The sequence below is a fragment of the Aphelocoma coerulescens genome, chromosome 5 (genome assembly GCF_041296385.1).
Source record: "Aphelocoma coerulescens isolate FSJ_1873_10779 chromosome 5, UR_Acoe_1.0, whole genome shotgun sequence".
In the NCBI taxonomy this organism is placed as follows: Eukaryota; Metazoa; Chordata; class Aves; order Passeriformes; family Corvidae; genus Aphelocoma; species Aphelocoma coerulescens.
The window spans coordinates 61,429,452-61,451,528 of NC_091019.1; the positions used below are offsets into that span (position 1 = coordinate 61,429,452).

At 43.3% G+C, this 22,077-nt stretch overlaps 1 protein-coding gene across 3 annotated transcripts in view; it reads left to right on the forward strand.

Annotated features, from left to right (window-relative positions):
• The window catches only part of KCNH5 (potassium voltage-gated channel subfamily H member 5), a 151,279-nt gene that overhangs the window by 2,232 nt on the left and 126,970 nt on the right, over window positions 1-22,077 (forward strand). For all 3 annotated transcript variants that reach the window (XM_069018497.1, XM_069018498.1, XM_069018499.1), the window contains exons 2-3: window positions 11,295-11,418; window positions 18,067-18,173. In XM_069018497.1, coding sequence (XP_068874598.1) covers window positions 11,295-11,418; window positions 18,067-18,173 — 231 coding nt within the window. The remainder of the gene's footprint in view (window positions 1-11,294; window positions 11,419-18,066; window positions 18,174-22,077) is intronic.

Sequence of the window (22,077 nt, forward strand, 5' to 3'; positions counted from 1 at the left end):
GACAATTAGAGGAATGGGATGAAGGAAAGACTGATGATTGTTTTTTTAAATACATCTTCAGCATGCCCCCCCCTCCCCCCCCAAAGCCTTTCTGTCACTGTTCCTGGTTCAGGAACATTCTCCATTGAGATTTGTCACGTTTATGCAATCCCATTGCACTTCTTGATCATAAATCTTTTCTGAACAACTAAGAGAAGGTTTGTAGATACAGGTAATAACTTCTATTAGGTTTAGAATTACTTCTATGGGTACTGCTGGAAAAAATTAGGCAGGTATTTCAGCAGATAGACTCTTCTTCAGGTGAAATGGAAGCAATGGCTTCAAAATGAAGTGTAGATGGAGACAAATTACTCAGAGTTACCAGAGATGGATCCTAATAACAAAATTTACAGACAAAATTGTAATAATTTTACAATGTGGAAAGTCAGAACCGGGAGTGGCTGTAGCGGGAACACGGTGTGCAGGCTTGGTGTGGTCTCTGACCTGGTGTTAAAAGCAATCATATATTGAATTATCAGCATTATTTGGGCACTTTCTCTTTAGGAATGTTGTGAACCCTTCCTTTTTACCTCAGCTTTGGCTGCTTATCAGGTTAAAGTTGTGGGAGAAGCGCTCACAGTGTGCAGCCATGAGCAAAGCACCAAGGAGCTGAGCAGAAAGGAACGGGGTGGCCGTGAAAGGGGGTGACCGTGGCTCTTTGCCCTCTGTGTTGGAGAGTGGGAGAGCAGGGCTGCCCTGCTGGATGCCCCTCTCCCAGCCAATGTGTTTGGGAAGGATAGAGCAGCTGTGAAAGTGACGGAGAGGTCCCACGGTGTCTCCTTGCCCTGGGAAGGTCTCTTTTGGAGACATTACATCTTGGAGCTTGTGAAGTGTTTTATTGGGCAGCATCACACATTGCAGGTGCTTCCCAAAGCATGGGGTGGTGCATGGCAGCCTCTGCTTTGCAGGTTCTTTGCCCACACCACAGCTGAGCTCCACTTAAGGAGAGCCAAAGCCCGTGGGGAGCAGTGGGGTCTGTCCTTAGGGCTGCTGTGGTTGGTGAAAGGGACAAGCCCTGAGGACACCCAGACCGGTCTTCAGGGTAATCTCAGTGCACTCTCTGCAATCTTTTTTTTTTTTTTCTTCTTTTAAAGCACACTGAAAATACACTGAGGCTTATCTGAGGCTCACAAAGATTTGATACGATCTTGCTACAGCCTTGGCTGTGCCCTAGATCTTAAGAGCACCAGGTGTTTTGCTGAGCTGAAAGAAGAGGTGTTTTGTGAGAGCACTGAGCTAAATCATACATTAAGGTGCCTTTTACTGCCATTAGTATTTGGGATGTTTAATAAGGATGATCCTAAGGGCAGTGTTCTCTCCCAAGATGTTCTCAGCAGTCTGTGCCCATTATTACTGACATTATTGTCTGCTTCTTCGGTGCATTCAGAGCTCCTACTGATACTGACCTGTGCTCAGCGTTGTGGAAGTGCAGGGATTCATTGACCTGTCCCATGGGCAGAGTCATCCAGTGAGTTGAGCCATGCACATCTGTCTTGCCTTCACAGATTGTATCAGCAGAAAAATTAAATACATGTTAATGGCATAATTTGCTTTTATGGTAAGAGCATGAATTTGTGGAAAGGGTAACTTTGGGACTCGGCAGCAATCTGCAATAAAGACTGCTAACAGTTTGGAAGAGGGGATGAATTTTGTGAAAAACTGTATATAATCTTATATGATAAGAGTCATCATTATTGGATATTGTTTCTGTTGCAATAACTCTTAGAAGCTTCCTCATGAAAGTAGGTCTTTCACAAATGCATTTTGGCACTGGGAGGAAATCATAGCTCTGTAAGGCTTACATGGGAATTTCAGCATGAGTTTTAATGAAGCTAGCATTTAATTCCCTTTATGCCATGTTCCTGAAAAGCAGGTCCTTCACACACACCTTTCTGCCCTTCTGGGTCCCTGTGACTGATGGGTGAAAGGATCAGCGCTGTTCACACGTGACTGCTGTCAAGGCAGGTTACCTGGAAAGGGAGGGAAAGCAAGTGTCACATGTGTAGCAGTAAGACACCTTTTTAATTTTTATTCTGCTGGTATTACAGATAAAATAAATGTTTCTTGGCTCTTCTTCTTACTAGCTTGTGTAGGGTTCCTGTCTTACAGGCGGGGACGTGGGACGTGATACATGTGGGCTTCTCTCCCCTATATTAAAATGAGCTGCATTTTCATCTGGCACCAATTAAATCACACATGCTGCAGAGAGAAAGTTCTTTAAAGCGAGGTACTTCAAGTTTACTGGATGTCTGTCACTGGGGATCCTCCAAGGAAAATGTAGAGCTCAGCAGTTCCCTAAATCCCTGCATAAAAGCAGGATGCACAGTGAGGTGAAAGTTTCCATCCTCCAGTTCAGCTCAGAAGTTATCGAAGGGATGACCAAGGAGCTGATGTCATTCGGGCTTTCTTTGGCATTCGAAGGCACAGGGTTCCTTCTGCAGTTTCTGTGACTGCTGGGCACTTGCTGACATGTAAATCAATGCAAAGTGGATTTTTACACTGACAAGCATTACTAGATGACATATGTGAGGAGTTTTCAATTGCAGATGCCCTGTTTTCCTTGCTTTTCAAGTGGGCTCGCTGAGTGCAGATGGATTAAGCATATCAGACTGCTGCTGAAACTGGGGGAGTTCTGGATGGTCTAAAAAGTTTATTTTTACTTTAAAAAAATAGTTATGGAAGCTCTGTGCCATTTTATTAATTTAGAAACTTAAAGAATGCCATATTGTTAGCTAAAGAAAAATCTGGATTTACATGAGATATGATCAGCTGCTTTGTGGTCTCATTTCTAATTGTGGGTCTGCTCCTTCCTTCCTTCCTTCTTCTCTCTTCTCTCTTCTCTCTCTTTTCTCTCTTCTCTCTCTTCTCTCTCTTCTCTCTCTTCTCTCTCTCTTCTCTCTTCTCTCTTCTCTCTTCTCTCTTCTCTCTTCTCTCTTCTCTCTTCTCTCTTCTCTCTTCTCTCTTCTCTCCTCTTCTCTCCTCTTCTCTCCTCTTCTCTCCTCTTCTCTCCTCTTCTCTCCTCTTCTCTCCTCTTCTCTCCTCTTCTCTCCTCTTCTCTCCACTTCTCTCCACTTCTCTCCACTTCTCTCCTCATTCTTTTTTTGTTTATTTCGTTCTGTGGTGGGTGGGGTGGTGGGAGAGGTAGCCTTTCCTTTTGGGGGAAGCTTGAGTGCTGCTGAGCACTTGCCACAAGAGGTCACTGCAAGAGTTGCTGCATTCCCAGGTTAATGTTGAAACGTGAGAGAAGGAAAACAATTTTTTTTTTTGAGGAAACATTCTGATTTTCTTATTGCAGTTGGAAGGAGTATACAGCCAAAGAATAATGTCAGGAAGTGGAAATACATTTAATTAGCCTGTTTTACAGGGTGCTGTCTGGTGGTGAACTGGGATTTTAAGTTATTCTCTTGGATAGCTGAAGGAAATAGGATTTTCTGATTTGATGACATTAAATAATAGAAGATTTTGGAGTTGGTACACTAATAATCTGCTTTTCAGATAAAAAACCAGGACAATACTTGTTTAATCAGCACACTCAGGGGACTGGCTATTGCAAATGCTAAGCCCTGGGTATCCCTAGTGGCCGGGGACTGACTCCACACCCGGGAGGGGTTCTGGGACCAGTCCTGTTGAAACCTTTGCTTCAGCCACTGGCACAGAGAGGAGAGCACAGGAGATGCAGCCGATTTTCTGCCCAAACATGTTTTCTTTTTGAGAAGAAGCCCGGCCCTGTGGAACTGCAGCCGGGACTTGCTGTGGGCTCAGTGTTTGCAAGAGGAGCCCCGTGTCTGAACAGCTCCTGCTACCACAATTACCACAATCTTCTCCTCTGGGAATGGGAAGCCAGCACTCTCATTTGTGTAAAGCTGGAAGTCTGGATTCTGGTTGCTCCCTGAGGGTGCCTGTGTGCCTTGAGTGAGAGCTGCAGCATGCTCCAGTTTAAATTTAGTCTTGGTACATCTATGTTGTGTTCTGCATAATTTTAATAGAGAGCAGATTCAGCAGTGGCATTTAGATGATAACCGGGATAGGTGAGGGTTAGTTTAATTCTAGGATAGATGGATGTGTGGGGGAGAAACTGTGATCAGAATTGTACGAAATGTCATTTTTCAGGTAATTCATAGAGATGCTCTCATGTCCTTATTGCCTCAGAGCTCTTCCTGGGGTCAGCGATGTGCCACGGTAAAGGCTGGGGCTGTTTGTGGGCTTCCACATTCCAAATGATTACAGTTAATTTTCTAAGGTTTCAGGAGGTAAATTTCAGGCAGACTCTTAATTTTTCTTCTTGAGCTCGCTTGCTAAATTGCTGAAAGCTGCTGTGTTCCCAGCTGAGCAACTTACATGTGGATTCAATATTTCAGCCAGTGCTGGATTATTCGTCTTCTGTTTTATTTGAGGAGCACGTTTTTGGGGCAGGAAATGGATCATTTCATCATAGTCACCTTGCTCTGAGTTTAGCCCTCGTTGCATCTTCATAATATTAGTTTTAAATAAAGACAACACTGGCACAGAAAGGTGACGTGAAGAGTTGGTCTGTGGAGAATTTTTTTTTTTCAGGCAAGCAACACTTAATGTACTGGGTAAATTGGATGGCACTGATGTTTTGCATGCTTTAAAGACACTGGGGAAATTATAGCTTTGTTAGAAAACAGCACTGTGGTTTTACAGACTGGAGTACAAAGTGCTGTTGGAGGTTGCTGCTTCAAGAACAGAGGTTTGTCTGCAGCCGACCCCAGAGCTGGAGGGATGGTGGTGCCTGTTGAGGCAGATTTTAGAGGGCTGTGCCCTCCAAAAGGGCTTAGGATCTTCCTCTGTACTCCATGGGGATGCAGCACATCTTGAGCATGTGGTTGGAGTCACCACAGACAACACTGGGCACTGTCAGGGCCAAGACCTGCTCAGGAAAGCTAAGAAAATTAAAAAAGAGAATTTTTTTTGGACACCCTTCCTGAATACACACACAGCACCACCAGTTTTCCAAGATGCTCTGAACAAGTCTGCAGCAATATGCTGACCCTGTGTAATTATGAGGAGAATTGGCTGACAGCAGTTGAAGTGGTTTGGGGCTTTTATATTAGCAAAAAAAGGCAATTTCCAGATTTTTCACAGCCCCTGTGAGGTCTGGGCTGCCTTTGCTCTGCACTGGAAGGGTGGTAGTTCTGAAGGACAGCTCTGTGTAAGGTTGTTAGAGGTAGGAATTTGTTCATAGAGGGAAACAATGCTTCTTTTTGTTATTATAATCATTATTGCTGTTTGTGTTCTGCTACTACTTTATTTTCTTTACAGCATCTTTTCAGTGGTGACCTTTCTAAAAAAGGTCAGTTTCCTGTTTCCTTGAGATGAGATGGAATTCTCAGAAATGGTGATTTAAACAATTTTGGTTGCAAGTGGTACCCAAGCATTCTTGAGAAAAGATGATTAGAGACAATGTTTCTCACTTGGTTAAGCATATCTTCTGGAATGATTTAGCTGTTCTTGCTCTCCTGTCATTACATAACGTGAATTTTACACTGCTTTGGGCATTTTGTTAGTTAAAAAATTGCTTGCACACTGTGGTCTTTTTATTTTATTTTAATAGCAAACACAATGCTCAGCACTGTGTTGAGTGCTAGCTACTGCAAGGTAGAGTAAGATTAAAGGCTTGCTGCTCTACAGCATAGGCTGCTTTCACACAAAAGAGCCTTTTTACAAAATAGAAGCATGGCAACAGCAAATGCAGTGACTTTTAAAAAATTATTTTCCTCAACTGTGTTTTCCAACCCGAAGTTTTGCTGACTGTATGCCTCTAATACCCCGTTTCCTTGCCATCAGCATTAAACCTTGTAAATAGGAGAGTTATATTAGCTAATAAAAGGCCCACTGCCTCCCTGAGAGGAATCTGGCAACTCTGAGACAGACGAGTCTGCTGGCAGACCCTGCTTTCCTTACAGACAGACTCTGGTGCTTGGAGGCATCTACTCAAGGAGCATACACAGCCTACAGAGTTGTGATTTGGGCTCTCTACAGTACATCAGAAAGGGGAATGGCTAGAGAAGGTGGTTGGTGGAGGCAATGACACCAAGACAAGCTTAGAAATAATAAAAATTGACTTTTTATCGGTAAGGAAATGCGAAGTGGACATGCACTTTCAGTACATCAGAGAAATCCAAGAAGGGTGACACATCATTGGAGATTTCAGGACAATCATTGTGTGAGTTTCGAAATCAGCTGCATAGAAATGTTTTCAGTACGAGATACCACACCATGGTCATCTGGATCCCAGTTTCCTGGAGTTCCACCATCTATTGGATCAGGCCAGCATCTCTCAGAGTCACTGTCCTGCTTTCAGCAGTGACCAGTGTCTTGTGGACCAGTGGGGAAGTCCCCAGCCTCTGTAGTAAAAATACGTGTGAGATTGAGAGTTGCTGTACAAGGAGAGAGAAGATTTCCCTTTCTGGGCCACAGCATGGACACCGCACAAGTTTTAGTTTCCAGCCCCTTACAGCAGAACATCAGCTGTATTTATGCCCTGCCATTCTTAACTTTGGCTATCCTTGGCAATCCCTGTTGTGATCTTTCCATGAAGTTGTGACATAATTAAATTCATGTGTTCTGGTGTTGGTGTAGTGACTGGAGTCAGTAATGCCCAGTTATGAGTAACTAAACTCTCTTAAGAAACACATCTTACTGAGAATACCTCCAATATAACATATTTTCTCAAGAGACTTGCTTGCAGAATACAGCTCTTGTCTGTTGGATCTGACAGGACTATGGCTACAGAGATCCCAGTGCTGGTGTCCTTGCCATGCCCATCACCCTGCCATTTCCAGACCTTTTGTTGGCTCCTTTTCTTTTTCTTCTGAAGAAGGCACAAAACACCCCTTTCATCTGTTGAGGGGTTGTTGAGGAGCAGGGAAGGAGAAGCTGCCTCTCCTATGAAGGGAGTCTGAACACCTCCATTCTTGGCTGCCCTGTGGCAACTGGAGGTGGAGATAAAATGAGGTTTTTTTCCAGCCCTTGTCTCTTACACCTGGTTCAGGCAGACAACTGGAAATTGGACAGAGTGGAATTTGCCATAGGGTCATGGAAATCATAACCAAAGACACAACTGTGATGATCTTTATTAGCCAATTCACAATTAGGAAATTGTGAATTTGAATTGCAGAAATACAGAAGTCAGACATGCAGGTGGATTTAGTCCAGGAGTGGCTGTGAATCCATCCTCAGGGAGGGGAACTGAAGAAATGGACTTTCAATGAGTAGTTAGAGATGATATGATTTTATAAAATTATGGTCAAAAAAAGAGAGGTTCTCGCAAAGTGTCCTGTCATCCAGTACATAGTTTGGATTTTTACAGCTGGGTATGGACTGGCTCATGTAGAATTAAATCTGCCTGGAGTTATGATCTGTAACTGTAGAAATAGGGAAGAATTAATTGTTGTGTCTTGGTTGAATAAAACAACGTGGCTCCTGATAAAATATAGGGTAGGTTAAATACAGAGAGTCCTGTGGACACTGAGATTTGGGTACACAATAAAACCCAAGGATCAGACACTGACCTGTTCTTCCTTCAATTTTACCAAGTTGCTCAGTGAGCAGCAGCATTAATGAAACGTGGATCCCTGTGGTTTTGTGCCCACAGTTGGATTTTTTGGTCTCTAACAAGAGGCAAACATTGAATCAAGATTTTCCTTCAGCAATTGGACACACACACACACACACATACAGATACTGGCAGTGCTGGGTTTGTAGTTGGGCTCAATCATCTTGGAGGTCTTTTCCAGCCTAAAAGATTCTAGGATTCATATTCCTGTGCTGAGCATGGATGAATGAGCTTTACTTGCTTAGGAGACAAGGGTAAAAAACAGAAGTCAATTAAGTAAAGGAAAATTCAAGGGGAGAAAAGAAAACACCTTCTAATATCTGGTCAGGCTTCTATTCTATATACTATGGATCTGATCTAACCTTGAAAATTAGAAATACTAATATCTACCAAGATATTTCTAGTGTCTTTTTTTTACCACAAATTTTACAGGATTTAGAATAAAAAACAAAACAAACCCACAACAATTTATCAATAGCTTGGGTTTATGTTTTGTCCCCTCCCAGGTTTCTTGTGGATTTCATCAGCTTGGTGAATGCTTTATCAAATATTTTGAGACCCTCAGGTGCAAAGAAGTATAAAATCCACAGAAGACACCCATTAAATGCTGTTTATCTGGCTGCACCACGTGTGTACGTGTGCTGTGTGCTCCTGTCCTGAAACAGTGACGTGGTGGGAATGCACAATCGAGTTAATGTCTGCTGATGGGGAGGCTTTGCAGCAGGAGGGTTTTCTGCTTCTGGACTGTGGCCCTCTGGGGAGCTCAGGCATGTGCAGAGCATCCCTGAGTGCATCATTGCCAGGCTGTGCCCTTTGTGCTGAGGTGTGTGAGCAGAATTTTGGCCAGAGATGGTTCTGTAAGGACAGTCTTTCCAAATCTAACCTGAGGGTCGTTGCAACCTTGGGTTGTTTCCCTGTGGGATGGGAAATCCAGAATTGCTGATGCTCCCAGCATCTCTAGCTCCTGGAGCATGGTGGTGATGGGGTGGCAACCGTGGGGAGAGCTCGGTGGGTTTGGGGGGCTGGGGGTGTCTCCCCTTTTCTAAACTGGAGGTGCTGCCTAATAACAAAAGGAAGAAAACCTTGAAACAGTGTTAAAATGGTAGGATAAAAAGCAACTCTTTAATGAAAGCTTTCAGGTGCACAAATATGGCTCTGTGCACACGTGAACAAGGATTTCTACAATTTTTGTGAGGTTCATTAATTAGTATATCTAGCCAGTACATCCCACAGGAAATCAGTTATGTCACCAACCCACCCTCGGGTCAGCCCTCTGAAGTTTGTCCAGGTGCTTCTTTGCCCTGTTTTCTTGTTTTATCTCTTAAGTTCAGGTTGAAAACAAAATGTCCTTATCAGAAATTCTCCCCCTAAGTATAAGACTAAGCAGAATTTCAAGAATGTGTTAGAAAAGGGTTAGCTTATTATGAGAAAGGGCAGGAAAAGTACTAGAAAGTGTACAACTCTATATTAAAAATCTACAAGGTGACAAATATATGAAAATATATAAAAAGCTAAAAAATCTTTAGGCATCAGAGGAGATGCAGGTGTGGGGGGAACATCAGTATGGTGGGATGAGCTCCAGCAAACCTTTGGTCCCCAGGGGTTTAGGGTGTCCTCTGAGCTGGGCTGAGTCCTAGCAGAAGGGGCTGTGGGAATCCAGGGATATTTTATGTAGTGCTCAGGCTTTACTCCATGTCTCCTGCTGCTTGTAGCAAGGGCATCTTCCTGTGGGCAGGAAAGCAATTTTTTAAAGTTGATATTTAGGCTTAAAGAATATTTGTGATGGATCTGAATAAATGCCTTGAGCTTAAAAGTGTTAGATTTCCCAAAATCCAAACTTCTATTTCTCCCATTGACTGGCTTTTAAATATTTTAAAATCTGCTTTTCTGTAGAAAATCCAATAATCTCCAGATTATTTTTTTTCAAAATTCATGCTTATAAAGAATAAAGAAATACTATTTTTTTTAGTACATGGTCATTATTCAATCGAATAACATTTGCAGAATGTACAATCCAGTCTCAGTTATTAGCACTCTGAGTAGGGCATGTGTAGCTCATGCAAACTCAGTATCAGTTTTATGTGAAAATCAATGTGCACACCTGAATAAATGTCTGTTGTTGTCATAGCCATTCTTGGGCTATTATGAGGAAAATTTGTAAAAATATCCTTATTTTTTTCCCCACAAGAACTGCTGAAAGGAACATTTCCTATAATTTTTATGCAACAATGATTGTTAATAGTTATATTTTTAAAGCGTTTTATCACTAGTGAATGGGACCACATAGTTCCGTAGCTGTAGTCAAAATGAAATTGAAAACTACCAGTAAAAATAAATAAAACACTGAAGATTACTGTGGACTACAATTTTAAAACCTCTGCTAAGTGAGAGTATTATTTCTGAAAAAAAAATTATGAATGTTTACAGTGTCAATGAACATAAAATCCCTACAACATTGTGTTTAAGCAAAATGGGTATTTCCTTTCTTTGGAAATGCCTTGCTAAAAGCAGGGATGGAAGAATTAAACTTTTTTAGGACTAACTCGTAATGTGTTGGTGCCAGTCCATGCATAACAAACTGTAGGCACTGACTGAAAGAACAGATGATTGAAGTGCTATTTAAACCTGAGTTCAGCCTCCTAGAAATACTCCCTGCCCATATTTTGTACTTAGAGCAATGGGTGCATGTTATCAGGATGTGCCAAACCCACCTATTTGTATTTTTGGTTGACTGCCACTGAAATTCATAGAATCATAGAATGGTTTGGGTTGAAAGGGACCTTAAAGACCACCTTCCACTAGACCAGGTTGCTCAAAGCTCCATCCAACCTGGCCTTGAACAATTCCATGGATGGGCATCCACAGCTTCTCTGGGTAACTTGGTCCAGTGCCTCAGCACCCTCACAGTGAAGACTTTTTTCCCAATATCTAATCTAAAGCTGCCCTCTGTAATTCTGAAGCCATTCCCCCTTGTCCTATCACTTTGAGCCGTTATAAAAATTCCCTCTCCAGATTTCTTGCAGGCCCTTTACCTCTTTTGAATCATCTGAAGTCCCTTTGGCACCTATGAGCTCCCAGATTGTGCTGAATTTCCATGTGGGCCACTTAATACCCACACTCTGAGATGTGGTGTGGCACGTGGTGTACCATGAGATGTGGTGGGTGCAACTCACCCTTCCCCAGCGGCTCCTGGCACTCTGTTCCTCGTCCCAGGGATGCTGGCTGTGTCCTGCAAAACAGACTCAGACCTGACAGGAAGAAAAAATCACTTCTCTCAAGCAAAAGAGTCATCATCAGCTTTGGGCATGCATACAATTCAGCATTTAAAACTCAGTTTGCAAGTTAATTTAATGTTGCTTTCAAGATATGTATGAAATAAAAATAAAACATAGTATCTCGCCCAGATGTGAATAAATGAATGCTTTCTAAATTGTTAAAGCACTGGTACTTATATCAGTATTTTGGGGTGTAGGAAGCTACTTGCATTACCAGGAGTTACCCTGTTTCATCACAAATTCTTTTCCAATGTCCATTTGGATTTCAGTTCCCTCTGAAGCATCACGATAGAAGTTACTATCACGAATAACTCTGCATCTGCTGTGTAACACAAGGAGGATTGCATTGTACTTTGCCACTGACAACAGCCCTTTCTCTCTTTTGCTCTTTGTCCTTTCAGAATCCAGTTTTTTGTTGGGAAACGCCCAGATTGTGGACTGGCCCGTAGTTTATAGTAATGACGGATTTTGTAAACTCTCTGGATACCACCGAGCTGACGTCATGCAGAAGAGTAGCACCTGCAGGTATGCCCACTGTGTGTTTGCTGCCACTTGGTGCACTTGAAAGCTTTTAATCTGCTGGGAAGAATGGTGAGATTTTGGGAGAAAGGATCGATGTAAAGGCATTGTTTTGCAGATGTTGAAGTCTTAAAACAGGCTTTAAATGGATGAAACCGGCGACTTATACAGAACTTATACATGGTAAAGCACCTTGAAATTTATCCTGGCTCGTATTGGTGAGAATGTACTCTAGCTCATGATCCAGTCAACAGAGTGGGGTTTTAGGTAATATAGTTCAAAGGCACTTCTGCTGGATTGTTCTGAGTTCTGCTGTTACCATGCCAGGAGGCAGTGGGCTGTTCTGTAACCCACGCTGGCCCCTGTTATTAAGCACACACAGAGCCCAGTAATGCACAAAGTGCATCTTTATTCCCAAGAGAGTGATTAAGCTGCTGATATATTTACTCTAAGCATTGCAGCTTTATGGCTTTTTTCTTTTATTGGTGGTTTTTCAGGAGCGAGCAGCTGTGATTTGTGGCTGGATGTGCATTTGCGCTGTGCCTGCTGCATCCTTTAAAAAGAGATGCTTTTGGGGAGGGACTGGCTCCCTGATGTGTGTGAATGTGTGTGTAAGCAAAGCAAATGAGGGACAGAGGCAAGAAGGGAGGGCTGAGATACAAGTTTGTGTAGGTTTTCCCCTTCTGCCTTCAGGGAGCAACCCATTCCAAGCACTGGGGACAGAGGACGGAATATCTGGAAGTGTTCAATGCCAGGCTGAATGGGACTTTGAGCAACCTGGTCTGGTGGAAGGTGTCCCTGCCCTTGGCAGGAGTTTGGAGCCAGGTGATCTTTAAGGTCCAAATCATTCAGTGGTTCTGTGATTCTGTGATCTACAGTGATAATTTCTGGGAGATGATGCTGCTGTACACTGGGGATCAGCTGATGCTTCAGCTGGCAGGAGCAGGGTGGGCAGCGAGCCTGTCCCTGGATGGCAGTCACTGCCTTCTCCAGAAAGCAACACGTGCTGATGTGTGGTCACTGCTCTTGTCTGCAAGGAAGAGGAGGAAGTGGGATCTAGGATTGCTCTGTGCAGCCAAGTGTCCTCTCAGGGGCTAGAGGCAGGAGATGGGCACGTGCTGTTGAAATGAAATATTCATTCACACAGTAGCAACAGCGTCAATACACTCTGGGGGGCTGCAGGAAACGGCCTTATCACAGCTGCTCTGGAGATACATACACACTTTGCCCTCTGCTCTCTGCCATCCTCTATATTGAACTGTCTATGTTTGTTGTGAGCCAACACTTTTATAGCCTGTGCACATTAAAATAATTACAAATACAGAATGGGATGGTAGGAAATTGTTGAGGAAGCGAAGGTTCAGCAGTTCCTGTCTCATAATGATGCGTGTGTGCTTCAAATATTGAGTGGACCAAAAGATTTATTTCATCTGGGTGCTTGTTTTGAATGTGATAATCTCCTGTTACCATTTATAAGGATCCTGTTTTGACCACATTCAAACAGGTCATTCAGGTGAATCATACAAATCGAGGAGGAATTACTGTGAAAAATGGAACTGGTAGAAGAGATTTTTTTTTTCTTTCATCTTTGTTCTAGGCACCCCCCTCTGGATTTTGAGGGGAGCCCTCTCTACATTCAAAGCATGACCAACACTGTTGTGTCTGGCTCTTGGGCAGGTTGGATGGAGCTTTGAGCAACTTGATCAGGTGGAAGGTGTCCCTGCCCATGGCAGGGTGTTGGAATGAGATGATCTTTAAGGTCCCTTCCAACCCAAACCATTGAGGGATTCTGTGAGTTACGTGTGCTGTGTGGTGTTTCTTGTGTGTTAGGAGACATTCCAGATGTGAGAGAGCTGGACAGATTTTGGATTGAGAGCTGGACAGATTTTCAGCATGGTTAACGTGGAACAGGTAGCCTTCCAGAGCAGTTGGAGCAGCTCTGATGAGACATATGGAGATGATTGGTTTTAAAGGCCAATGGTGCCTGCTTAGGCTACTCAGCAGAATGTCACTGGAGGTTTTTTTGATACCTGGGGCTATTATTTATAGTATTTTCTGAGTCAGGCTCCCAGTCCAGTTTTGCCCAGATGATGTTATATTATGTTATATATAACATTTGCTTTATATGCAATGTTTGCCTTACTGCTCTAAGACAAGTGCTCTGAGCTAAGAGTGCTGTGGTGCCACACCCTTATTGCAGGTTTTGGAAGGGTCTACTTTTCAGTGCCAAAAATCCAACCAAATTAAATATACAGATACAAATGATGTAAATCTAGCCCCTGGTTCAAGTTGTTTTTATTACTGATCATGAGTGTGATAAAGGACGATTTATAAATATGGCAATGTTTGGCCGGTTTGCCTCAGGCTATAAGTGCCTCAAAATCATCTTTCAGCCATGCTTTTCTCCTGCTGGTCCAGAGTATTCACTATATTCTCTTTCCCACCCCATTCCCTACATTGGGACTGTTCATAGGCCATGTAGGTGTGGCACTTCTGGACGTGGTTTAGTGATGGACTTGGCAGTGTTGGGTTAACAGTTGGATTTGATGATCTTAAAGGTCTTTCCCAACCTAAATAATTCTGTGATTCTGGGATTTTAAGTCTGAGATGGTCTTGCCTGATACAGATCATGGGGAGGGGTGGATCAACTGAAGGCACTGGAGGTGTGAATGATTTTTATTCCAGGTCAGGCAATGAGTTAGATGTGTGACAGGCTGGTAATTCATTTGATTTTGCACTTCTCTCATCTTTTTAATCAGCAGCAGTATTCCCACTGGCAGGAAAATCGCTTAGAAATCCCTCAGTACAAGTGCCAGTCTCCTTAGTTTCACAGGCACTATATAAAAAATATATTGTACATAGAAGTCAGGCTATAGTGGGTGATGGGAGTTGATATGTGTTCTTCCTGAGCTCACATGGCAAAATTGCATGTGTAGCTTGGGCTGATGGATAGAATAATTGGTATAAGTGAGTGCTAAAATGTATGGAATTTTTAGGTGGAAGAACTTTCATCTGCTCTGCCAGGTGAAAGTGAGCTAGCAGTCCAGGAGGAATGGGGCATCTGTGACTGAGACACCTCTAACCTCCATTTAACCAAAAAAACCCTGCCTGGAGGTGTATCAGTAGGTCAGCCAGCATCCAGGAAAACCACTGGTTTCATGCCCAGTTGTCCACAGACATGACCATGTGTGTCTTCATGAACACATTGAAAGAATAAACAGTTGACAAACACTAAAATGCAGTTTAATGTAAGTTATATCAGTGTTTTCTAAATATTGCTGCTTTTCAGTTAAGCTCTGTGGTTTTATCATGCCTTTGGAAGAGCAGGCACCCTTTGGGTGGCTGATTAGTGGACCTACCGTGCCATTTGACACTTGGCATTCCCTCCAGGCTTTGCTTTGCTTGCCTTTCCCTGCACATGAGATTTTCACAGCCACTGTTCCCACTGAAACACTTGGTCAGCATTGCTGCCCTCCTTTGTTTTGATTTACTGCCCTGACAAGTGGGATTATAAAACAGTCTGCAAGGGAAATCCTGGCTCCAGTGAGCCAGGAGCAAAACTCCCACTGTGCTCAAAGAAATGGGATTATGTGTGGTGGGTAGAGCTGGACTTGAAAATAGATTTGGTGCTGGGATGGCACCTCTGTGGCCTGATTTTTGTGTGTGAGAAGGTGTCCTTGCAGTGCCAAAGCTGTGCAAAGAAGCCCCACTGAAGATGCCAGTGGGACCCACAGAGCTGCACCTCAGAAATGGTGTCTGCTCTTCACCTTGCAGAGTTTTGAAGCTATTGATGTGTATCTGTATTTGCTGTTCCTCCCAGGTGGATGTTTGTGTCTTGTAATTGATGCCCTGAATGCTTCTGCATGAAGAGAGCTGTAAATTTGGTGTAGGGTTGGATGCCTTCTGTGCCTCACTTTTCCTGGATAATTCCTCTCCAACAGCTGTTACTGCCCTGCAAACCCAGTCCTGCTCTGATGCTGCTGCTCTGCATCCTGGCAAAGGACAGAGGAGCACAATGTGAAACTTCAGATGAGGCTTTTCTGTGCCAAGACATGCTTTAAGAGGGAAGTGGGAGCCTAGGCATCTTAAATGACAACTGGTCTGTTTTAGAGGTGGAGAAAATATCTAAAATTGTGCCTTTCTCTGTGTATTTCAGCAAGTCTTGCTTCTCTTTGGTAAGTGTATTTTCTATGTAGTAAGATTCCCAGTAGCGGAGTGGTTTTGATATTTATGTCTTGTACAGTTTGCACTCAAGGGATTTGACAAGCACTAAATAACAAAAAAAATATGAGGCAGAAAAAGATTGACTGAAGAAGTAGGAGTCCCTCCATGTGTACAAAATAGGACAGACTAAATTAAATTAAACTTGTGATAAGCAAAAATCTTACTTAACTTGTACAGTGAAAGGCTCGGAGGTTCCTTTGGTGCTGTTAAAAATTGCCTTCTGAAAAATGTTTTTATTGTTCCAGAAGCCTTTAAAATGTCTCTTTATGTGTGAATATAACATAAGATTTGAGCATTACAGGTTTACTGCAACAATAAGCTGCCTGTAATTTAAAACATAAAGTTGATTGATCATGTTCTGCAGCACTAACTGGTACCGTCCACCTCTCATCATCAAATAGGATTTGTCATTTTAACACTAATTAATGATGACTTTCTGTATTAGAAGTCATGTAAAATCAAGCACTTCAACAAATTCCTGCTATTTTTTCCTTCAGGCCTATGAGAAGCATTGTTTTAAGTCTCAAAAATAAAGAAAGAGGTACATCAGTGCATTAAAAAAGGCATAGATTAAAAAAAATAATAAAAATATTAAACTCTTTTTGTTGTCGTCTCATGTGTAAATGTATAAAAGGTTATCAGCTGAAATGGGGAGAGAAAGGCAGGTCATTTGAAAACGAGCAGTAGGCTGTGTTCTGTATGTCCTCGAGACAGCTGTGCATGTTAATGATAATCAGCACATTAACGAAGCCTCGTGCCTGGGTAAAACCATTTCCTGACATCAGCTGCTGTAGTGGCGTCTCCTTTGCAGTGCTGTCCCAAAGGTGACAGTTTTGCCACACCATTTATAGAATCACAGAGCCATTTAGGTTGGGAAAGACCTCTTGAGATCATGGAGACCAACCAGTACCCCAGCACTGCCACCCTCACCACCGAGCCATGTTCCCAAGTGCCACATCCACGTGTTTTTTGAGCAGTTCCGAGGTGGCGATTCCACAGCATCCCTGGGAAGCCTGTTCCAGTGATATTTTTCCTAATATCCAATCTAATCCATGTCTGTGCCTGTGTTACCAGTGAGGAGGCACCTGTAGTGACATCCAGATGTTGCAGCCACTCTGATGCCTCCATCACCCAGCAGCACTTTGTTGTGCTCCCTGGGCTGGCTGTGGAAAGATTCATGGTCTGGCCTTCATTGAGTACTTTAATGCTTGCTGAGCCACTAACCACTGTGTTGTTTTATTGTTTCTTTCAGAGCAGTAGACATAAAATAAATATTTATTGAACCTTTGGAGGTCTGTTGATCAATAAGAGAAGCTGCACTGAAACCACAGAGGCACTGATAGCTTTTCCCTTTCATATTCTCAGGGTTGTCTGTTGAAGGTTTCAGCTGAGGCTCAAACTGTTTGTGAGCAAAGAGAATGGGGGGGGGGGGGGGAAGTCTGATCAATTAAAAGTATATTCATCCAAGTGTCTGAAAGCTTTTATCTGATGATCCATTTTCTTTCAGTTCTGTAATTGGGAATTTGCAGAGAGCAGCCTTCACTTATTTTTAATCCAGGGGAGAATGACAATAAAAACCTGGCTGTTTCCTTACAAAGGCTGTCAAAAGTAAGGTCAGGGGGCTGGGTTTGCTTACACCAGCTGGAGGTCTGACCTGGAAAAGAATGCAAAGATGAGATGGTCGAGTGGCAAGAAATAGCAGAGTTAAAATTAAATTTTTATATTCTCAGCCTGGAGAGGGATGAGTCTCCAAAACCTTTTTTAGTATTTTCCAGTGAACTATTAAAGAAATGCAGTATATAGTAAGGAAAATGAGGATGAATTTGGTTGTTTGGTAGTGGTGCAGACATAGCTACACATTACAGTCAGTGCTCCTCACTGCTTAAATCCTATGTCTATTTGTATTGGTATTTAGTAAAAGAATTCCAATTATCTTACTGTCCCAGATGCATCTTGACAAGATTAGATTTGCTGCCATTGGTTCAGCCAACAGCCTTTACCTGTAGTAGCTGACATTCCTCCTCCAGAAGGATTTTCAGGAGGATTGAAGAAAATTTGGGAGATTTTAGAGGTTTTGTTCAATTTTCTCTGTTTTGACAGCAATACTACCATGGCCTGCAGCTGTGTTGAGAATGGTTTCATAAGCTGTCAGCTCTTTTTCTAACCATATATCCTTAAAGATATACTCAGTAAAGCACTTAATGAAGCATTTTGGTGGATTTATTTGCAGTCATTTACAGTAAGAAGGTGGTCATGGTTACTCACTATTGCATGTGTCCTTGTGACACTCTAAATATTTAAATGGAGTGTAAATCATAATTACCTTGGTAAATGACAGTTCCTAGCATCTTCAATGCTTTTGCCATTTAAGGTGACTGTAACAATGTTGTTGCTTGTCTAGAAAAAAAGAGATTTTTTTTTTTTTTTCAGTTTTATGTATGGTGAACTGACAGACAAGAAGACCATTGAGAAAGTCAGACAGACTTTTGACAACTATGAGTCAAACTGCTTTGAAATTCTCCTCTACAAGAAAAACAGTATGTATATATATTTGTGTGTGGTGCTGGGAATGATAAAGCATATTTAAAGCATGTAATAGACTGAAATAAATTTTCATTTTGACATATGGGTAAATTTGGGGCAAGATTTGGAGAAGAAACAGGTATTTTGGTTGCCACAGCTCAAGAAGAGAGATCTCTTTTCAGGCCAAGCATTCAGATTGCCAAGAATAGTAGTTGTTCCCTGCTGTCTCTAGTCTGACTCCTTCTTTCAAAAATACATTTAGTTTTGAGGATTGTTTCCCTGAAGGGAAACTGACTGGGTTAAGTGAAAAGAAATCCTGAATGAGGTTCCCCCACATCCCTCAGGAAACTCCCCCATGTCTCCACAAGTGAGAACCCAGGCCCTGGTTGCCTTGAGTGGCTGCTCCCAGCAGTGTTGAGATGCCTCTGTGGTGTGTAAACCAACGTGTACGAGCTCTGCTGAGAGTACTAAGCCTGGCACATAGCCCAGGGATTAGTTAGAAAACCAGAGACTTTCACAGCTTACTGAGATTCAGGGCCTGTGTTCCTTCTTCTTGGTGGCATTGGGTTTGCAGGAGGTCACCAGAACCAGGGATTTTCCTCATTTTGTCTTAACCACGAGCCATTCCAGTCACATTTTCTGTCCTGGGCAGGACTGGCTTATCGACCTTAGAGCACATTCTGAGCACAGCCCATGCTGTTGTGGGGCCTCACGCTGGACTTGTGCAGGGTGGGCAGATCTGCTGAGCTGCAATTCCTGATGGCTGCAATTCCTGTTGTTGTCAGTGGAAGTGAACTGCCTTCTCCACTAGCACAGACCATCTTCCCAAGCTAGAAAGCCAAAACTCAGATGAAACGTGCTCCAGAAAAGCTGCTGCTTCTACTCTGAGCAGAATTAGTCCAGTTGACTGGGTTGGTGGCCAAGAGCAGTCCTAGACCGATCCTGATGGAGATGTTCTCTTCAGTTTGGCTCTCAGTGCCCTGTACAGGGTACAGGTACTGTGGGGCTGGGGATCTTTCCCCCACGTTCACCTGCCTAGAGCCCAGAATCTGAGGCCATGCTCCCCCCTGGGTGGACTTTGATGCTGGCATGGGATTAACAGAGCTTTTCCCTGCGTGCTGTGGTTGAGGGAAGGGAATGTTGTCCCTCAGGAAAGAGCTCCCTCTGGCTGACTGCCCCATTTCACTGCAAACTTAACCTTTCATGACATTGGAGGGAGCATCCTGGACACTCCTCTTAGGCTTCACCTCTGTTTTTCCTTTTTAGACTAAATCTTCCTGTGAGGGCACTAAAATAGTGGGAAATGCCTTTAGAGTTCTCCAGTTCTGCCTGCATCAAGGCACTTTAGCCAAGCTGCTAATTAAAGAGAGAAGCCAGAGCAGCTCTGAAGTCCAGCTGTTCCTGCAGGTACCCAGGGGAGCCCTCCAAATGACCTCTTTTTGGTTTCTAAGCATATGGATGTGTCTGTTCTACAGATCTTCTGCTTCTCTTCCCATTTCCTGTGCAGGTCACCTGGATGCCCCCTCACATCAGGGGAATTTCCTGGGACAGTCTCATATTGGATATCTTCGCTGGTGGTGGTGCCCAGCACTGCCATGCCCTGTGTCCATGTGGTTTCCAGAGGGGATTCCAGAGACTCTGTGCTCTCCCCAACCCTGGCTTCTCTTACTAAGTGCTGGAGCAGCTCTTGCTCTAGAATGGGCGTGAATTAAATTCCTTTCTATTTTATTTATGCATAAAAAGAGAGGAGTCTTTTCTTGGTGACTTTCCCATAACAAGGCAGATGATTTTGCTTTGGGGTTGTGGATTGTCTGCTGGAGCTTGATGATGCTGCAGAGATTTATTGAGCTGTAGTTGCCGTAATAAAATCTTCACCTTTGCCCAGATCTCCAAGCCTACACTTTCCATAAGTTATGCAGGATTACAGGACGACTTAAGGGAAAATTACTCAGTATTTCTCTCCGGGCTTGAGTCACTTCCCATCCATGACATCTGTTGTCAGCTTTCTTCTCCATCACCTGAAGCCCAAAACCTCAACCTCTCACTGATGCTAATAGGCTCACCTCTTGGCTCCAGCTCAGCAGCAGATGTGCTCAGGGTTTGCTTCCACTGTCATACTCTGAGCCTTGTGGAAGATGGTCCTTCAAGAAACTGCCTGCTTACCCTCCAGGCTGAATACTGGAGCAGAGAAGGAGATAAAGATTAGTTATCTGTTGGTATGAATGTACTTCTGCAGAGTGCAGGTGGTTACTCTATGGAAGGACTTCTGTTTATCACCTGCATGAGGCCTGCAGTGCCTTCAGAGCACCCTTCCACCCACATTTTCAAACTGCAGGTCCAGGTGTGCTATATATTTTTGATAATGTGGCACAATGTGGTTTGTTTTTTTTTTTTTTTCCTTTACCCATTCCCTTATGCTTTTGGCAGAGGGAGATTTTGAGGTTTTCAGGTTGCTTTCCCATCCTTCTCTCCTGTGTTCCAGAGATGATCTTTAAGGGCTGGTGTTCTCTGCCAGCATCTGTTCGACTGGCTTCACACTCCCCTTGGTGTTTTAACCCAGGGGTCCAGCTTCAGACCTGAAAGCTTGCTACAACTCTCTTCTGCTTTTCTGCATTCCCTTGTTACACAGTCCTTACCTCTGTCCACGCAACTATTCACCAACCACGTTAGGCATGCATGCATATACATACATATATATATATGTGTGTATGTATGTATATGTGTATATGCATGTCTCTGTCTCTATATGAATATATATGTGGTAATACTCAGGAAACCTCTTTGCCTGCTTTCTCCCATTTTGCTGCTTCTACAGCAGTAGCCACCTTGCCTCTGTCTGATTTTTGTCAGCACCCTTGTATACAGTGTTTTGTCTACTTGCTTTCTGAGCTTCCCAATCAGTGGATTCCCAGGTATAGGTTCAAGTTATTTCTCCAGAGAGCTGCAGCACTCTGTTTTAGTAGTTACAAAAGTCTTTTGTCTTGGATTAGCAACTGGGAATTAAGATAATCAAGTAATCAGCATAATGGCTTTGGAATTATCACAAAAAGCAGTCCCACATCTCTCCCACTTCTCCAGTTTACTGGTAGTGAATTACTGGTTTAATCCCAGTTGAATTTCAATACACCCTTGTGGGTTTTAACCTTCCCCACAGTACTTCCTAGCCCAAATGGTTTTCTCTGCCCTCTGGGATCTATCCTGCAGTTCCTGGCACAGCTCCCAGACCTGCTGCATTAGAGGAGATTTAGGGGGGCTGGCGGTGCCTTTGTGGGATAACAGTGGGCAACAGGCTTGTGTCAATGTGCCAGCTCTCAGGCAGCTCAGGAGAAAAGCCATTCTGTCAGCTGGCTGAAAGCACATCAAATCCCAGAGGTAATTAGCTGGCCGTGAGGGCATTTGTCGTGCAGCGCGTGTAGGTGCTCGTTTGGGAGGGAGGGACACGGAGCTTTGCTGGATGGAGAATGTCTGACATTCACAGCCCTGCAGGGGAACAGGGTGTTTCTAAGAAAATTGCTCTGAGTGTTCTAGGATTTCACCCCTTATGGAGCACACCTGCCTGCGTGTAGGGGACTGCCAGGTGTGTGTCAGCCTGGAGGAGCCCTCTGCAAACAGGGGGGATTTACCAAAACCCAAGCTGACTGCTCCAACACCGAGGGCTTTTTTTTGGCTGTTTATTTGATGAGTGGTAGGATTTGAAAAATACTTGGTTTCATTTCAGAAGTTTGGTAGAGATAACTGTGCTGGGAGAGTGCTGCACTGGGTAGGGCAGTGAGGAGGTGGACGTGTGACCTGAAACACAAAAAAGAAATCAAATCTGATTTGTCCTGATACAACATTGAGAATCTAACTCAGGTCCTCTTAAATAATGTAGTCACATAAAATTTGAAGCACTTCACAGTATAGCCCATCATTTTTGGA